Source organism: Panthera pardus, unplaced genomic scaffold (genome assembly GCF_024362965.1).
Source record: "Panthera pardus isolate Hobbes unplaced genomic scaffold, ASM2436296v1 HiC_scaffold_21, whole genome shotgun sequence".
NCBI lineage: Eukaryota > Metazoa > Chordata > Mammalia > Carnivora > Felidae > Panthera > Panthera pardus.
The window spans coordinates 2297202-2316512 of NW_026526777.1; the positions used below are offsets into that span (position 1 = coordinate 2297202).

Consider the following 19311-nt stretch of genomic DNA (forward strand, 5'->3'; position numbering starts at 1 on the left):
CGGAGGGAACGGGGCTATTCATACTCCCGCCGGGCTGGCGGGAAAGGGGGCGGGACCCGGGCCTTAACCCCTGGAGTTCGGGAAGCGGGGCGGCCCGCGTCCCTGCGCCCCGCCCCGCCGTGCTGGAGTCGCGGGGAAAGACGCCACGCAGTGGCCTTCTGAGGGAGGAGGCCGCGAGGAAGGGTCATAGCCCCCCATAAAAGCGGACTGTGCGCGGAACGGGGCCGGTGGAAGGGGGGCCCGGGGCCCGGGGCGGCGGCGGGGCGCGTCTCAGGAGGGGCACCGCTTCTTGCGCTCCTCGGAGGCTCGGTTTCGTCATCCATACGATGGGGGCAGTGGTGGGAGTCTCACGGGGCTGCCGGACGTGTCCCTGCCCTTCAGGTAGCAAGTGCTCACCCTGCTGAAACGCAGACAGACGACAGAGGGACACTGCCCGGCACGTGCTCACGCCCCGGGAAACCGAGAGGTCCGGAGAAAGGTGCGCGCCCCGTGACTCACCTCCGGCCTTCCTACCGCTCTTCCGGGTGACCTGAGGATCGCAGACCCACTTTTCAGGGGGGGCGGAGCCCCCCCCCCCCATCCCCGTGCTCCGGACGGGGCGCCCCATCCTGCTCTCCCCCCCGTGTCAGGGGGTTTTTGGGCAGAGGGTGCCCCCTGGTGGCGAACAGATCAGGCCCGGAAGGGGCCGCTCTTTTTCACAAGCAGCCCCAATTCACTCAGCCTTTGTAATGTGCCAGATCCCGTTCCAACGTGTTACTGACAGTCTCTGCATCCTCAAAACGTTCCCTTGAGGGTTCTGCAGTTCTGGAAGCGCAGAGCTCACTGGGGTGGGAGCACTTGGGCGGGCCTTCTGGAGGAGGGGGCGTCCTGGGGCTGGGTAGTGAGGGGCAAGTAAGATGTGCAGTATGCAAAGGGGAGGCAGGGTCAAAAGGGGAGACTTGGGGATCTCCTGCTCACAGAAATCCAACTTAGGCTACGAAGTATGAACCGAGTACCTGCTATGTGTCAGCACCCCGCCCCAGCCCTGGAGGAGCCAGAGAGCTGGGGGAGCACCGAGAACGGAGAGGGCTTCTGGGTGGGCGGAGGAACAGGGTCAGTGACCAGAAGGCCCTGCCACCAATACCCCACCCCTGTCCCCAGGCCAACTGCGCTTTGGAATTGGCCCGGGAGGGGTGGGGAACAGAGGAACTGAGTCAGTGCAGACCGAGGCTGAGGCTTCTCCGTTCTCACATGACCTCACAAAGCCCGCTGTCTGGCTTGGGATGGCGGCTCCCAAGAGCTGTGTCCAGCAGAGCTAACTTCCGGTCTGTCCCCTTTCAGATCCTGGCTGCGGGGAGAGATGCCGCCTACTCGTGATCCCCTGGGGTCCTTGATGGGGCTCCCTGGAGGGATGGGGTGGGTGGCAGTGGGGTGGACAGGCCCTGGCACTCTCACCCAGGTGGGAGACACTTGACACTGTGTCATGCAGAGAGCGCCGGGTCTGACTTTTGTTACTTTCTGGCTAAAGGACCTTGGGCAAGCCACATAACTTCTCTAAGCGACCCTCAGTTTACCTGGTTGGTAAAGGAGGTTACTATGTATCCATTCCCCTAAGTTTGTTCTGAAGCTCAAACAAGACCAAGCGTCGGGAGGTCTGGGAGGGCCATCACCATGAACGCCATTACACTGGAGCAAACTCTCCCATGAACACTCTTGGTGAGTTTGGGGGTCGTGGGGAGCAGCGATGCTCTAGAATGCTGGCGAAGAGTGTGGTACTGATTTTCCTAAGGCAGGAGAAGGTGGGGGCAAGCACAGCCTAGCAGAGCTGCAGCAATGCTCAGCAGAATCTGAACAGATAACCGATCCCTGAAGCAATGACAAATTGGGGAGAAGAAGGCCCTTCGTGGAGGCCAGCAGGTGCTTAAGGGGCACAAGCAGAGCCACATGGCCTCCTCTCCTCCCCCTGGGGTTGCGTTGGATTACCCGGATTTTTGTGAGGTCCTTCGGCTGCACTCGCTCTATGCCCGGGCTCAGGACACGTGGGCCACATGGTACCACAGTGGGCAGACACACAGTTCAGTGGCCATCCCCAGAGATGTCAGAAAAGTGGGGAACGCTCCATGGGCCGCCGCTCAGAGCTCTGTCCTTGGTCTTGACTGTCACACGTTTTTGTTAAAGACCAGGATGAAAGCATAGAAGCTGTATTTGTGGAATCTACAGATTATGCAAGAACTGAAAGATTTTGACAGGATAGAAAAAAAAAATGAACCAGGTGACATTGAATAGGGATAAATGTAAAATTCTGTTTTTTTATTTCTTTTTTTTTAATTTTTAAAATGTTTATTTTATTATTTTATTTTATTTATTTTTTTTTTTTGAGAGAGAGACAGACAGAGTGTGAGTGGGGAAGGGGCAGAGAGAGAGGGAGACACAGAATCCAAAGCAGGTTCCAGGCTCCGAGCTGTCAGCACAGAGCCCGACATGGGGCTCGAACTCTCAAACCATGAGATCATGGCCTGGCCGAAGTTGGATGCCCAACGGACTGAGCCACCCAGGTGCCCCTGTTTTTTGATTTCTAAGTCAACAGCATAAGGAAGGAACAGTAAGCGGGAGGGGGCGGTGAGGAGATGGGGGGGTGGGGGGGTGAGAGACACCTGGGTGGCTCAGTTGGTTAAGCCTCCGACTTCAGCTCAGGGCATGATGTCACAGGTCTGTGAGTTCGAGCCCCTCTCGAGCCCCTGGTCGGGCTCTGTGCTAACAGCTTGAAGCCTGGAGCCTGCTTCAGATTCTGTCTCTGACTCTCTGCCCCTCCCCCTGCTCAAGTGCATGCGCTCTCAAATATAAAATAAAACACAATTAAAAAAAAAAAAAGGAACAATAAGGAGTAGAGTGTGCAGCGAAGACAGCCCGAGGGTCTTAGCAGACCACAGCTTGTCGTGAACCAACACTGTAAAGCGGGTGTCCACACAGGCAAGTGGTTAATGGATGCGAGGTGTCCACATCAGAGGTGCTGACATCCTCATTGCCCTCCACACCTGGAGTATAGTTCTAGATACTGTATTTTATTTTATTTTTAACTATTTATTTATTTTGGGGAGAGAGAGAGAGCGCAAGCAGGGAGGGGTGCAGAGAGAGGGGGGTACAGAGGATCCAAGCGGGCTCCATGGTGACAGCAGAAAGCCTGACGCGGGGCTCGAACTCGCAAACTCGCCCCTCTGGATACTGTATTTTAAGAGGGACCTTGATAGGTTGGAATTGATCCCAGAGAAAGAAGACTGAACGGCAAGAAAAGTTGGAGTCATGTTTGATGAAGACTTTCTGAATCTACCCATGTCCCAGCTCAGCTCCAGAACTAAAAGCGACAGCCTCTCAGCCTCTGAGCACCGCACACACCCTGAAGAGCTCCCCCAGAGCCACCCGGAAGGACTCTGTGCCTTGTCTACATGCACGGAGGCAGATGGGGCTGGAGGAGCCTGTGTGCAGGTGCCCTGGGGGTGCAGCCAGCCCTGGAGGGCGGCCCACGGCCTCTCCGTCCTCTGCTCAGAGAAGAGTGATGTCCCCCAAGGTGAGTGGGTGTGGGCCCCCAAGGGGATAGCTCCTCAGGGGTGGGGGTCTCCTGGGCAGGGGGCTTGCTCATCTGCCCTCTGGGCCTCACTGAATAAGGGACACAGACTCTGGAGAGGGATGGCAGGGAACAGAGGGGGTCACAGGGAGGGGCAGGGGAGGTTTTGTGTGCCAGGAGGTCCCCGCCTGAGGGAGGCTGACTGCCTGCGGCACGGCTCCCACCCCTGTTTCCCCCCTCCTACAGAGGAGAGAGAAGCTCAGACGGGTCTGCTAGAATGCTCTTAAGGGACAGGAGAGGGAGATAGGCCAGGATGTTATGGAGGTGGTCACGGAGATCTCAGATGACCTCATTTTTCTTACCTCCCACCTTCTTCGCCTCATAATGCAGAGGCTGGGGCATCTATCCCGAAGTCAGCCCCTCCTTTTCTTTCCCTGTCTCCGCTCTTTACCCAACCAGAGGACGGTGGGGCTGGCCTGGCTGCCTCCTCCGCAGCAGGGCACACAGCCTTCCCAGCCTCCATCCTGGCGAGGCGGCTGAGGGACAGCAGATGGGGTGGAAAAGTCACTGTACAAAGAGCCCTGTCCCTTTAGACAACTTGGACGAGTCAGTGTACCTCTCTGGGTCTCGGTTTTCCCATTTATTTATTAAGATAATACTTATGAGGCAATGTTGAATGCCAGGTGCACCATATGCACTAAATAAATATTGCAAAGGAATCACCAAGGACGAGTATGGAGGCCCCCCCGCCAGGTCCTGTGGACCTATTGGAGGACACACATGGGGGCCACAGAGCGTGATCGGTAGACAGACGGGCAAAGGACGAGGCAGTATAGTTAAATCTGGGCCTTTGTTGGGGCGCCCGGGTGGCTCAGTCGATTAAGCATCCAACTTCGGCTCAGGTCATGATCTCACGGTTCGTGGGTTCTAGCCCCGCGTTGGGCTCTGTGCTGACAGCTCCGAGCCTGGAGCCTGCTTCAGAGTCTGTGTCTCCCTCTCTCTCTGACCCTCCCCCATTCATGCTCTGTTTCTCTCTCTCAAAACATAAATAAACATTCAAAAAAAAATTTTTTTTTAATCTGGGGCCTTTGCCCTCAAGGCAGCAAGAGGGTTTCAAGCCAGTGGAAGGGTAAATCTGGTCAGACCTTCGTTTTAGGAAGATCACTGTGGAGGGTGGAGGTGGGGTAGGGTGCGGTGGGAGAGAATGGTCGGTCAGGAGGCTGTGGCCACCACCAAGGTGGGGTGTGATGAGTGGGGAGGCCGGGAGTGCAGAGGACGGAAGAGACGTGGGAATTCTTGGAATGTCAGTTCCAGGAAGAGTGACAGGTGGGGATGGGGGTGTGGTGCTGTGGCCTGGGGAGACGTGCAGGGCGGGCCTGCCATTTAGAAGGATGATGCACCAGCGGGGCGGATAAGGGGGCCCGTGGGCGTGGACGAGGCCGTTGGGGGAGAGGACGTGGGGGTCCAGCTGTTCCCTTCGGTCTCTGGCCGCCCGCGTTAGAAGAGCAGCTTGCAAAGAGGCAGGGCGCCCCCCGGCGGGCTCCGGGCTCCGCGCAGACCTGTGCCCTGCGGCGCGGCCACCAGGGGCCGCTGCTGCCTCAAGAAGCGCGGCGTCCCCGGGGACCGATCTCTAAACCCTAGAGCAGGCGATCCTGTCGTCATCGTCCGTGGTTTTTGCTGGAGGAAACCACTCAGAGAGGTCAAGTGACCTATCCAAGAGCACACAGTCAGAACCTGAGCGCAGAGCCCAGCCTCAGCCTGCACAACCACCCTCTCTCCCGGAACAAAGCTGGTGGGGACGGGGGGGGGGGGGGGGGGGGGGGTGTCGGAGGATGAGTCAGAGGGGACCTCATAGGGAGGTCTCATCCCCTCATCTTCCTCCAGGGCCACCATGGGCCCCACGGAGCCAGGGGGTGACCGACTTGGGACTCAAGCCCCTGTCCCTTGGTTAAAGTTGAGTCTTCCTCTCCCACCACCACCACCGGCGCCCCCAGCTTGGGGAGAAGCAGACAGAGAAGAGCTGGACTGGACTGGAGCAGGGGCTGGGGGCGCGCTGGGGGTGCAGGCTGGGGGCTGGGGGCAGGCTGGGACTGGCTGTCCTGCCCACACGGAGCTCCCGGCAGGTGTTTTGCTGACTCACTGACCGCACCCCAGGACTGAGTTTGGGCCGGAGCGGAGCACTGAAGGAGGGCACCGACACCATAACATGCCTGTCCGATGAGCAGGCCCCTGGAAATAGTGGGGCAAGTGGGGAGAGCACCGGCCCTGGAGGCAGACCTGAGTTTGGGTCCTGGAGAGACACCTGACCTCTCTGAGTCTCAGCTTCTAAGGTGGGGACAGTAATACATACCCGACCTGATCCCAGACCGCTCACCTCTGTACCTCTGTCCGTCCTGTCCAGATTCCCAGCGCCTGGCCCTTAACGGGAGCTCAGTGTGCATCTGTGAGGTGGGTACATGAATGAAGAAGGTGGTGCATCTGGGCCCTTGCCACCTGCCGCCTCTGGGTGCCCTCACCCAGGCCTCCTGCAGAACAGGTGCACGCCTCGCTCTCAGGCACCCTCTGGGAAGGGTCGCTGGTTCCAGGGAGCACACCGTCTTCAGCTCCACTGGACAAATAAGGCCACACTGTTTTTTATTTTTATTGTTTTATGTTTATTTATTTATTTATTTTGAGAGACAGAGAGCGTGAGCAGGGGAGGGGGAGAGAGAGAGAGAGAGAGAGAGAGAGAGAGAGAAGAGAATCCCAAGCAGGCTCATTACTGTCAGCACAGAGCCTGATGTGGGGCTTGATCTCACGACCTGTGAGATCATGACCTGAGCCGAAATCAAAAGTCAGACGCTCAGTCGACCGAGCCGCCCAGACGCCCCCGACACCGTTCTTCCCAAATGTGCCTAGCGGTTTCCTCCCCTCCAGCGGCGCACAAACAGGTCCGGTTTGCGACACGTAGTCTTGGTCCGTCAGGTCATTAATCATTTCCCGCCGTGACGTGTATTCATTTGCTACGGCTGTGGGATCACATCGCACGGATGACCCTCGCGAGCTTCGCGCTGAGAAGGGAAAGTGAGGGGCAGAGCGTAAGTGTTCAAACCCTGCCTCACAGTGTGTCCTTTGGACATTGTGCTCATGGAGTGAAATGTGGGGCTCGATCTCACCGCCCTGAGATCAAGACCTGAGCTGATGGGGCACCTGGGGGGCTTAGTCAGCTGAGGGTCCGACTTCGGCTCAGGTCGTGGTCTCCGGGTTCGTGGGTTGAGTCCCATGTCTAACTCTGTGCTGACAGCTCGGAGCCTGGAGGCTGCTTTGGATTCTGTGTCTCCCTCTCTCTCTGCCCCTTCCCTGCTCACACTCTGTCTCTCTCACTCTCAAAAATAAATAAACATTTAAAAAAAAGAAAAAAGAAAGAAAATTTTAATAGAGTTGGACACTAAACCCGCTGAGCCACCCAGGCGCCCCTATTGTGAAAGTATTTTTGAAAGGCAAATTAACGATAAAGCTAACGATAAAGCTAACGGCAGTTCCCTCTGGGGAGAAGGAGGGAGATGCTGGGGGGTGGACGGGTGTGCCCTTGTGTGTTCTATCATTCTTTACGGCCGGAGTGCGTGAAGTCTTTGGAAATACAGGCAGAGGACAGGGTATCTTAAGCATCTGAAGGCTCTTGGTTAAAAGGGCCCAGACTCTTCCCGTGTGGACCCAGGACCCAGTTAGGCCTGCGAGGCGGAAACTGTGGGGCCGGGTACCAGGCCGGACAGACGCGAGGTCTGAAGCCTTGCTGCTGTGCCATAGCAGGTGCCGCCGAGAGGGCGCGTGCCCGGCGCCGGTGCACAGACGGCCACCTTCTGCAGGCCGGGCCGCCTGGGATCTGTCCCAGGGCCTGGGCGGAGACAGACACCCCAACCATCTAGGAACGAGCAACAATCCGTCCTGATCCCAGGCCTGCTCTTCGGCCCTCCCCAGAGCCGCAGTGCCTACCCTGAACCAGTGTTCCCTGACCCAAAGCAAGAGGCCCAGACGTTAATTCCAGAAAGAACTTGCTTGCGTGGTGGGACCAAACAGGAGTGGAGTGGGGTCAGAGAGGAGGCCCACCAAGCTGCAGGAACGATCCCCGTCCAGCACCTCCTCCCCAGGGCTCGGGGAGGCCTGCGCCAGCCTCCCCCTGCCTCCCGCTGCAGGGGGAGGCTCCCCTGGGAGCCCTTTGGCAGATGCCGTGTCTCTAGGACACCTCCCACTGGGAGTCCAGGGCCGACGGAGACCCACCAGGAGGGCATGTGAGGAGAAGGCGTTAGCTGTGAGTCCCCGTCTGAGGAGACTGGGTGAATGGTGGGGGAAGGAGGGACTCTGGGCAGCTGGGGGGTGGGGAGGTATATTTATCTTGTGAGCTGGTGGCATTAAAAATAACCGGGGGCCCTGAGTAACCCAAGCTCCCCAGCCTTCTCTGTCGGTGGACGCAACGTGATGAGGAAGCAGAGTCTGGGATGAAGTCCTGCTCCCCCCCCCCCCCCCCGGAAGGGACCGGGCAGGCGGGTGCCCAGGGAGCGAAGGAGGAGGGGAGCAGGGAGCCTGGCGGGAACAATGCTGGCTCCCAGCCAGGAGCTGGAGTGGGGGGCTAAGGCGAGGGGAGGGCTGGGAGAGTGGGGTGGAGAGAGAGCAAAGAAAGGTGAGGTGACGGCGGTGTCCCCGCCCGGGTGCGCCCACACGCTCCTCTGGCCGGTCCCCGAAGCCGTCTGAGAACGGAGCCTGTCCTCTGGGTTCCGTCCGATGAGGAGCTAAGGCCGCAGCAGGTGGCACTCAAGTTAGCCTTTGGGAAGGACTTCCCGGGAGGGCTGGGTGCGAAGGGAAGGGGTGAGCCAGAGAGGGCTGTGGGAGGGCGGACGTCTCCTTCTCCAGTAAGTGCCAGACTCCGCTGGCTCGTGGCCTGCGTTCTTGCCCCGAGACAGGCTGCTGGAAGGGTGACCTCACCTTTCTGCCTCTGCATTTCCACAGTCCCTTGGCTGGTTTCTGCGTCGGAGCCGTGATGACAGGACAATTACAGGAAAGCTTGTCTGAAAGGTCTGGCCTCTGCGCGGCTGGGAGGGGAGGCTGGAGCTGAGCCCCGGGCAGCCTGAGGGTGGGGAGGCTACGCTGGGGAGGGGGCCCTCCTCCTGGGCGCCCTGTCCCACGCGGCGGGCTCCCAGGTCCCAGCCTGGCTCCGGAGCCGAGGGGGGGCCGTGGGATGACGTGCTTGGCACCTGGTCGGGGGTCAGGGGATATTTCCTCAGTGGCCCTGAGGTTGCTGACAGGTGCCAGGGAAGGCGCTGGCTCTGCCCCCCACGGCGTCTGCACCGCGCTCACGCTCTGAAAATGGTTGTCAATAAATGCTGCCCATCCGAGGCCTGGCCTGGCCTCTCCCTTTGTAGGGCCTTGGAAACAGCGACAACACCTGTGGCCGTGTGCCACGCAGGGGGGCGGTGACCGCCCCCCCCCCCCCATCTCCTTATGCTCAGACACATGCCTGGGTGGGCTGAGATGGGTGGGGGGCTGGGTGTCCCTCCCGCAGCACGCTGGGCCAGGGGAAGGTGGCTCCCCCCTCCCCGGGCGGCTCCGGGCTGAATACCTCTGGGCTGGACACCCTTGCCTTCAGGCTCCCGCTGAAACCTTAGCTTATAATCCCTCACCTGAGGCTGAACGGCCCCCCGCACCTGTCCTGGCCTCATAATCTGCGGCCCAGAAGGAGAGGGAGGCCCGGTGAGGGCACAGGCTTGCTCCACTCAGGGTGAGGGATGGAAAATAAGAACACAGGGAACAGAGTTCTCTGCACACGCAAGAACCCAGTCCACCCAGAGAGCGAGAGGGTGTGGAGGGGCCCAGCTGACACCTGCTCTGTGCTAAAGCCAAGCAGCCCCCTTTTGTGTGACCAGTGATTTCCCTGACGTCCTAGCGACCCCCCAAGCAGGCCACACCCCTTTCTGGTCCCCAGTTTCCTCTCAAACAAAGGAGAGGCATGATCCCCGAGGGCCCTTCCTTCTGGGACTCTGTTCCCTGGTTCTAGAATTCCCAGCTTCTAAGATTCCACCTCGGGGCGGCGGGGCGGCGGAAGGGAGGGCTGGCTGCGGCCGTGGACCGTGCAGCTGTCGGCTGCTCAGGCTTGAGTCACCAGCTTGAATCCCAGCCTGGCTTGTCACACCTGCTCACCTCCAGGGGTGGGGGTGGGGGCTGGGACCTGAGTCAAGTCTCCTCCAGATGCCCCAGGTCTCCCCGGTGGCTGCCAGAGCTGCCCTCCCCTCTGCCTTCTGATCTCCCACGGCCCCTGCAAGCGGTTGGTTGAGTCCCCGCAGGCATTTGGGAGAGGCTGGCCAAGCCAGCGCAGTGCTGGTGAAGGAGCTGGGAGCGGTCTGAGGTTTCTGGGGCGCCGGGCAGGGGCAGAGGTCAGGCAGACATTTGACGAGGAGGCAGAAGAATGCAGGAGATGACCTTTTAAAGCCCTTCCAGTTGGCAGAGTTGGGGGGAAAGCTCCGAGGGACGAGAAAGGGACCAGAATGTCATGGGAATGATGGTTCTGGAGGAGACCATGGGCTGGGGTTAAGTGGGGTCAAGCCCGTGTCACCCTGCCCCCTTCCGTGCCCGCGACTGGGGCGAGGGGCTGACCCCGCCGTGGGGAGCCTGGGAGCCTGGGAGCCTGGGGGGGCCGAGGGGGCAGGGGGAGAGGGACCGGCCTCTGGGGCACCCAAGGGAGAAGGCAAGGGAGTCCCCCTGCCCCTTACAGGGCTGCTGGGAGGTCTTCCTCGAGGGGAAGGAGGCCAGGGCAGGACTGGTGAGGAAGGGGCAGGCCACCCGCCCCCCCCCCCCCCCCCGACGTGGGGAGACCCCGGCGGCCCTGGCTGGTGGCAGGGGTGCTGCAGGCTGCCAGGTTCTTGCCGTTGCCTGGGAAGAGCCCAGCCCAGAGATCCTTATCCAGGACGGGAACAGAACTGGTTTCTCGACTGGCAGCGCCTGGGGGGGGGGGTGCCGGGGACAGGAAGAAGCCGAGAGGTCAGGAGGGCAGCAGACCGGCAGGAGACGCGGGAGGGCCTGCCCAGGGGACCCCTGGCCGGCCCCGGAACGGCCTCCCCCAGCTCTGCCGGGGTCCTGTTGGTGCTGGCACACAGTCTGCATCTTACTTCGCTTTCTCTACAGACCAAAGGGCCCCCCAGACCCCCACAGTCCTTCTACCTGCCCCCCATCTTTCCTAGGTAGGGCTGGCCCAGCCAGGGGAAATACCTGGTTGGACTCAGCTCCCCCCCATCTCCTACCCCCCTCCACAACACTCCAAGGCTCCCGAGGTCACTGGGGGAGGGGCAGGGGAGCCAACAGTCATGGGGGACCCGGGGAGGGGGACGCTCCTCAGAGCCTGCTCCCTTTCATCCCCCGCCACAAAGGGCCTGGCCACCCCAGTGCCATCCATCTTGTGCCTGTGGCCGTCCTTAGGCGGCCCTTTGTCGGGACCTGGGGTCAGAGGGCCTGACCGGCAGGCCTCTCTCCTGACTCCCACCCCTGGGGCCCTCAATACCCTCTCCTCCCCCCTGGAGCTCAGCTCTCCTCCTGGATTCCCTCCTTCTCCAGGACCCTGTCGCCTCCTCCTGGCTCCTCCCAGCACCCCCCCCCCCCTCCTCACCTCCCTCAGGGTCCCCAGTCTCCAGCCCCACTTCTGGCCGCCCTCCCCTGTGGGTTCCTTCTTGTCACACACAGGCATGGAGGTGCCTTTGGGCTCTGGGGAGCCCCGCAGTCTGTAGGCTTTCCCGTCTTGGGTCTGGCTGTGCCCCGAATCTCTTGGTTTTGACACCTCTAGGCCTGTCCCAGCAACGTGCTCCTGTCTCTCGCACAGCGTGCGGGTGTGTGTGTGTGCATGAGTGTGTGTGCGCACCTCAGTTCCCCTAAGATGTTGGTGCAGGTCTCCCCCCGCCCCGCGCCCGGCCAACCCCGGGGGAGAATCAGTCACACGTGACCCCTCCCTGGTCTCTGCCCTCCTACCTTCTCTGGCCCTCCTCGCTCCAGCACTCGCCCTCCGGTCGCAGGACCAGAGGAGGTTCGGTGGCCCAGGTCCCCGTGCTGCCCCCTCCGTGCTTGAACTCTGAGAAGCCTCGATGGCAGAGAAGGTTCTGCCCACGGCGGCGTGCAGGCAGGGGATGGGGGCCCCTGTGCATTTTCTTCCAGAGGCGCTGCTGAGTAATGAAGGCCCAGGTAACGGGAGACAAGGCAGAGGAGGCAGAGGAGGCAGAGGAGGAAGAGGGCCTTCAGGGTGGGAGGGAAGCTAGAGGGACTTTCTCACGGGCTGGGCCAGATGGGTGAGGCGGCCCCTCCCTGATCCCATCTCCTGGTCCAGGACTGTAACTTCCCTGTCACCTCAGGCTGGAGGGCGGGGAAGTGCTGGGGAAACAGAGCCAGGGGACGGGCCTCACCCTCTGGGAGCCCAGTCTCAGGGGGGACACACAGCCATTGTCCTCTGGGAGCCCCCAGTCTGATGGGGGAGACCCAGTCTCTGCCCTCCAGGAGTTCCCAGTCTGGTGGGAGAGGCCCAGTCCCTTCCCTCAAGGAGCCCCTAGTCTGAGGGGGAAGACCTAGTCCCTGCCCTCCGGGAGCCCCTAGTCTGAGGGGAGGGACCCAATCCCTGTCCTCTGAGAGCCCCCAGTCTGATGGGGGAGGTCCACTCCTGCCCTCACGGAGCCCCTAGTCTGAGGGGAGAGACCCAAACCCTGTCCTCTGAGAGCTCCCAGTCTGATGGGGGAGGTTCAGTCCCTTCCCTCAAGGAGTCCCCAGTCTGAGGGTGGAGACCCAGTCCCTGCCTTCTGGCGTCTTGGGAAACAGAAACATGCCTCTAGTCTCTGCTCTTCTCAGCAGCTTGATTCCAGAAAGAGACAAACTGGGCGGCAAAGCAAGAACATATGCTCCAGCCACAAAGGCCTGCGGAGGGGAAGCAGAAAGGAGATGAAGCCGGGCCTCGGGTTGAGGAGTTACGGTGCCTCTGGATTAAAACAAAGCAACCGGCATCCAGAAAGCCTAGATTCATCTTTCCATTTCTGAAAACAGAACCACCAGCCCCCAGGACCGAAGCCAGAGAGCCGTTCTGGGCACTCTGCCTTTTCTAACCCCTGGTCCCCTGACTCGTGCATCACGGGGTCTCTACCCTCTGCCCCAGCGTCTCCCCAGCCTCCTGCCCCCCCCCACCCCCCCGCTTGTCTCTGCTCCATCTTTGCGTGGCAGCCAGAGGGATGCCACCCCCTTCAGTGGCTCATCAGTGGCTCATCACTGCTCTTGGAATCAAATAAGAAATATTTACCGTGGCCTCGGGCCCCTCAGGTTCTGCCCGGCCCGGCCCCCGAAGGCCCCAGCTGGCCTGCACCCCAGTCCCCAGGCCCAAGGCAGCCCCAGACTGTCCCTAGGGCCTTCCCCTGCGATTCTCCCTGCCTAGAGTACCCTCCCGTCTGCTTCACCCCACTTCAGGCCCCCCGAAGTTCTCCGTCCTCCAGAGCACCTGCGCCCCCGGCACCTCTGCCCGCCCCCAGGGTAAATGAGGCCTCCTCTGGTGCTCTCCCCCTCTGCCCCCCTTTCCTTCAAGCACCTACATGGTTACGTGGTCTGTGCTTATGAGTTGACCGGTGCGTTTATGTCTTTAATCTTCTGGTTCCCCGCTACAGGTCTGTTCCCTCCCGCAGGCCCCACGAGGGCAGCCATCTTGTCCATTGGATTGATTTCCAAGTTCCCAGCACCCAGCAGGGTGCCCGGCTCCCGGGAGGCTCTCAGGAAACAGTAGGCGGATGTGGACACGAAAAAGGGCCCACCATTGCCCCCACCCCCCACTCAGGGGACTGGGCTGCCCCAGGACTCTGGACATCGTGTCCCCACTCCGGGGCCCTGACCTTCTGCTCTCAGCTGCAGCACGTGGCCTCTCGTGGGGCAGGAGCTGGAGGCCCTGGCCCCAGGGCACCCCAGTCTTTCAGGGAGTGGAGGCTCACCTGCCACACACAGGCTGTGAAGCGTGACCGCTGGCTGTCAGCACTGCTGGGGGAGGGGCCGCTGCCACCGAGAAGCCAAGCTCTGGAGAAGCGCTGGGCGCCCGTGGGCCAGAGGGCGCCTTGCGGTGCAGGTACGGGGTGGGGGGGGGGAGCACACGCAGGAGGGGGTAGGGGCCACGTCTTAAATGGCCTCTGATGCCAGTTTGGACTGTATTCTGGACAAAAAGAGGGGCTGCAGCTGATGGGAGTTTTATTTTGTTTTATGGATTTTTGAACAAGGCACTGACATAATACAGCTCATTTATTGAAGAGCCCCCTCTCTCGCCCCCGGCAGCATTTTGGAGGGTGGGTCAGAGAGGTGGGACCCTCGTTTCCTGAGGGCTTACTATTGCTAGGTGCTATGTACATGCCTTTGTGAGGTGGACGTTGTACATAATTGCTATGTTATAGATTAGAAATCTGCAACCCTCCTCACAGGAAAGCGCTCCTTCCCATCCCATGGGGCTCTGGGGGGCTTGTCACACCGGCCCACCTGTCCCGTGGCCATGGCAGGGCACGAGGTCCAGGCCCCTTGCCCTGCCAATAGCCAGTGGGCCGAGGGACAGTCATGCGATCCAGCAGAATGGAACCCTTTCTGGGATGAAGATATGGACCCTGGGAAAGAGTCCTTCTTTTGGGGGACCCCAAGCTGTGACCATGTAAGCATGGGGCATCTGAAGACCATTTTCCATGATGGAGGGGAAACTTCTACGTGACAGGATTGAGCGTGGCCAGAGCACAAAGGAAACGGAGAGGACAGGATGGGGGCAGGGGGGGAAGAGGCTGGTGACCTTGCCTGGATTTGGCTGGACCCCACTGAAACTTCCCCGCACGTAAGTCATTGGATTACAGATCTAAGGCTCAAAGAAACAAAGCAACTCGCTTGAGGTCACGTAAGCATAAGCAGCCGGTGACAGAGCAGACCCCACGACGCCCTGATGGTGAAGAGCGGGGCAGGCCAGGTTGAAGGTGCTGTTGCCTAAACAGCTGAGCCCTGAGCCGGTCTGGTGGGGGGCCTTGGCCTGCGGGAGGGGGGCGGGCACTTGAGAGGTCACCATGGAATTTAGGAGGACGCGGTTGAGCCTGGACCCGAGAGTGGAGGTGTGGGAAGGGGCGTGGGGGCCGGCAGGGGGGGTGTGCAGGTCTCAGAGCTGAGATAGTGGAGTCCCATCAGGGGGAGCCCCGGGCAGGAGCGAGGTCGGCCTGTGGGCATCGGTGAGCTCATCTGGAACCATGTGGGAGGCCAAGGCCAGGCCTGGGGTGGCCCAGATTGGAGCTGGAGGAGAGGAGGAACAATTGGAGGAGGAAGCTGTGTCACCATCATGGGAAAGTGGGAGTCAGCTCCTGCGGGGGCGGGGGGTGGGGGGGGGAGTGTCCCTGCTGAGAGGACTGGAGAAGGAGGCTGGAAGAGGGGAGGGGTGGGGGGGGTGGGCGGAGGGAGGGATGAGGGGAAGGCCCATCCCTCCTCTCATCCTGCTGCTTGAACACCTGCCTCCCACACTGCATTTCAGAGGCAAAGTGGAACTCATGCGACTCATCTGTCCCCTTCCCAAGGAGCCAGAGACGGGTTGTATTTTTCAAAACATTTTAATAAAATTAACCAATAAATATTCTACACTGTGTAGGCTACCGGGACAAAGAGTGGAAACCAGAGGGCCATCTTTCCCACTGGGGCCCTCAGGTCCCCTCACAGAGAGAAGGGCTGTGCTCTGGGCTGGTTTGGGGCTGGGACTGCTGGCTGGGGAAGGGGAGTGATTCTGGACCAGGTGATCAGGGTTCTTACCATCCATCCCTCTTTGTTGGGGGAGCAGAGGAAGGGGAGGCCCCAAAAAGCAGAGCCCTGCTGGAGGCATCCCAGCATCCCCGGGAGTGAGCGGGGTGAGGGGAGAGCTAGCCTAGAAGGAAGGGGGAAGGGCAGTGGGGCAGGGAGCAGGGGCTGGGGGGCGGCTCTGGAAGCCCTTGGACCGTGGGCCGCTCACTCTCGGACATAGACCCTGGTGCACACGATATCATCCGCCGTCATGGTCTAAAAGGACGGAAGTCAGAAGTCATCGTTAACCTGGAAGGCCCCTGGTCCTGCTTCTAGATTCAGAATGGACAGGCAGGGGCTGGCCCCCAAAATGCCCTGGTGTCACGGGAGGGAGGACAGCATAGACCGCCCGGGGCTGTGTCCCACATACTCCTCCCCAAGCTGTGAGGACGGATTGCCCAGATGCCACCCTGCCGCCTCAGCCCACATGGCTTGCTCCACACGGGACACCATTGCACGGCCGCAGGGCAGCAGCCTGTGGGACAGGGACAGCTTAGTCCTTCCCCAGCAGCGCCATCAGGAGGTGGGGAGGCCAGCTACGGTCGGTCTTGAACCTCCAGCGCCCTGCAGCGTCCCAGAAAAGCCCGAAGGTGGCACCGGGCTTGTGCTCAGCTGGGAGCAGCTTACCAGGACCAGCTCCCCGTCGTTGGTCAGCTCCCTGGTCCACGAGGTCTTGGGACCCTCTCCCTTCAAAAGCCTCTGCTCGCAGACCATTTTGTTCTCACTCTCCCATTTCACCAGGCTCTGCAGGAGAGAGGCCAGGTGGGCTGGGCCCGCAGCAGGGTGGGTGCCGCGAGAGGGGTTTGCTCCGCTGGGAGGATCCCAGAACACTCCGGAAAACGGCACGTGGTGAGGCGGGGCAGTGGAGGCCATGACCCCGAGGGACTCACCTTGCAGGGTCTCCCGTCCACCGTCTGCTCCTCGAACTCCTCTCCGATCTTGAAGTTGATCTCCGTGGTGCGCACCGTGGTGGAGGTTTTGATGTAGAAAGTGTCTCCTTCCTGCTTGATCTCCACTGCCGGCTTGGATGCCGCCGCCACGGCGATCTTCCTCAGCATCACGTTCACCCCTGCAGGGAGGTGCAGGCGCCCTCACTTCGGCCCAGTTCGCCTCACTTGCCGCCCTTGGTCCGCCCTGCTCGACACCCTCCGCTGGGGTGGACTCCACAGAGTCACCGTCTTCACCCCTGCCCAAGGGCAGGCCAGACCCGTCTTCACCCCTGCCCAAGGGCAGGACAGACCGGGGATCCCCAGCCAGGCCCCGCCACTCCCATCCAGGAAGTAGGGGCCACTTTCCTTCCTGCCGGACCCACCTCCCCTGTCTGGTGCTGGGTTGGCCTTCATGTGCCCAGTCTCTGTCCCTCCCCAAAGTGAGGAGCAGGGATTATCAGTGGGTGACGAGGAGGGGGGCGGCTGGTCCCCTCTTACAAATGGCCTGGGGAAGCCAGAGATTCTGCAGTGAGATCCACTTGGCCCTGACATCCACGTGGCTCGGCCTCTCTGGCAGGCCAGGTGACTCTGGGCAGGTGACGGAACCTTTCTGGGCCTCGGGTTCCTCAAGCATAAAGTGGAGCCCACAGCATGGGTGACGTGTGCAGGACTTAGCACACGCGGCACTGGGTACACCTTCCAGCTTTCAGGAAACAGGAGCTCTTATTATTATTTTTACTGAAAAAAGGAAGTCGAAGAAAAACCCAGAGCTTTTTCTGCCAGAGCTCACCTGCCCTCCTGGCTCCTCTCCCCTGGCAGGATGGAAAGGGACACTGCCCCCCCTCCCCCCCATATGTTCCTTACTCTAGGATCGTCCTGACCTCAGTGGTCAGGTTTTCTCGTTCAGCCTCTGTGGACTCAGAGTCCCTGTGCCTGCCCCCCACAACCTTCCCCACACTGGACCCCTTCTCTTTGCTCCCCAGTCTCTAAGAAGGGTGGCGAAGCCAGGAGACAGCATCTGTCCCAGGAAGAAAAGCAGGCAGGGAGGCCTACCTGGCAGGGGCGTGTCTGAGCATCACCCCGCTTCCCCTGCTGGGCGCCCCCACCCTGACCTGGAGCAGAGACCTTCAGGGAAGCAAGGGGTGGGGATCTGGGGAGCCAAGCAGGGTTGGGTCAGGGAAGCCGAGCTCCCTGGCCCTCCTACAGACCTGGGTTCCTACAGAAACAAATCCTCTTTCCCCTTGGCACCAAAGCAGACCTGCTCTGTTCCAGAAAGGGACAGGGAGAGTGGATGGACTCCCCCAGGGGTCCCAGGAGCCCCCTTATTGGCTGTTGGGAGAAATGACCGAGGTCCCCGGGCCCGGTCACCTTGGTAGAGGAGGCCCATCCCACCCTGTCTCCACCGTGTTGCCCCCTGAAAGTCCAGCTCACCGTCTGACAACCATCTTCCCCGTTACAGGAACAGAATCCGCTCACACAGCCCGCCTACCATAGTGGATGGGACACGTATCCCCCAACACCACCTGGGCATGCCTCACCAGGAAAGGGATCCTTGACTGGGGCAGAGGGGGCAGGGAGGGGCCGAGGTTCCTGCAGAGGCAAGGCTGGGCGAGGCCGGGCTCGCAGGAGACCCCGCTCCAGCCAGGGCTGTTTGTCTAACGGGTCTGTTTTCAATCTGCCCCCAGCAGGGCCTGAAGAGGGCACGTGGCTCTGAGAGACCCTGCAGGGAGGACAAACAGACCACAGACAGACAGACCACAGGGTTGGGCTTGGGCTCTTAGTCTCCAGCTGGGCCTGTGGGTGTGTGCCCGGCCACCTCGGGCCTCATCCACTGGGGACAGGGGCCAGAATCCAGACAAGGGGAGGGAACGCATCTAGGCTTTCTGAAGGGAGAGTCTTCATTTTGGTTTTTAGTTTCAGCGAGGGCAGAGTGGGGAAGAAGGGAGACATGCCTCGAAGGAGTGCTGGGGTTAGGGGGCAAGAGCTAATGGCCAGGCGTGATGGAAACAGCGTTCCAGACTCTTCGGAGGTCCAGACTCACCCACACACAAGTGCCCCCCCACTCCCCCTGCCCAACCGGGGTCACTGTGTTCAGTCTAGAAATGGATGGCATGCTTACCCGCAGGCCGCAGGGCTCCCAGGTGGCGGCTTCCCAAATGCTCCCCTTCCCAGAGCCCCCTCCCAGCAGCCTGGGCTGGGGCAGCTCCCCACACACCTCAGGGCACCCAGGAGTTGGGAAACGCAGTGAGACTAGCCTCCACTCCCCCCACCTTTAACCCACACACCCGGCAGGGCTGCGGGTGGGGGGGGGGGTCTCAGGGGAGGGAGGGAGAAGAGAGCCCGCAGTTTTTCGGGAATGGGGGGCTGGGGTTTCACACGAAGCCATTTGTTGAAATCTAAGAAAGTGATAATTATGCAGAGACTTGGGCCTCTGGAGCTGCCCGCCTAGGGAAGCATTAGTCTCACGGATGGAGGGCGGGGGCGCAGAGTGGAACGCGCTGAAGCGGGAGGCCGTGCGGGGACTGGGCTACTGGCCGCCGCGGGGGGCCAGGGGCGAAGAGGCGGCAAGGTCTCGGAGGGGCTCCCCTGCCCCACCCCCGGGGACACTGACCTCGTGCTTTCTACTCGATCCACAGGCTGGTCGCTCAGGACCTTTAGGTCCCGGCCCTGAGCCCCCGACCCAGGCGCTCGGCCCCCTTGCTCGGGGACGCCGACGCCCAACCTCCCCCGCCCGGATCCCCGCCCTCCTTTCTTTCCCGTGCCCACCTCGAGGCCCCGGGCGCCCGAAAATCTCCTTACCCAGCACTTTGAGCAAATCCTCGAAGTTTTCCGATCGGATGATCTTCCAGCTGCCGGAGAAGTTGGGCATGATGCTTTGGTCGGAGCACTGGACGCCGAGTCTTTTCGTCAAGAGAGATGTCGCCGTCGCCTGGTCGTGAGACTCGAGAGCCAGGACACGTCCCAGGACAACCCCGGAGCTGGCTTGGGCTCCCGCGCGGGCAGCTTTTATACCCTGCGCCGGGC

General features: G+C 61.0%; 1 protein-coding gene across 2 annotated transcripts; it reads right to left on the reverse strand.

Moving 5' to 3' along the window:
* Window positions 1–15116: 15116 nt before the first annotated feature.
* On the reverse strand, window positions 15117–19311 carry CRABP2 (cellular retinoic acid binding protein 2). Of its 2 annotated transcripts, none has more exons than XM_019431562.2 (4): window positions 19087–19311; window positions 16249–16427; window positions 15986–16102; window positions 15117–15574 (listed from the first exon to the last, which is right to left on the reverse strand). In XM_019431562.2, the coding sequence occupies exons 1-4, from the start codon at window positions 19154–19156 to the stop codon at window positions 15524–15526; spliced, it is 417 nt and encodes a 138-aa protein (XP_019287107.1). In that variant the 5' UTR covers window positions 19157–19311; the 3' UTR covers window positions 15117–15523. The 2 variants fall into 2 exon arrangements, with proteins under 2 accessions (XP_019287107.1, XP_019287108.1); XM_019431563.2 differs by lacking the exon at window positions 19087–19311 and adding an exon at window positions 16671–16716.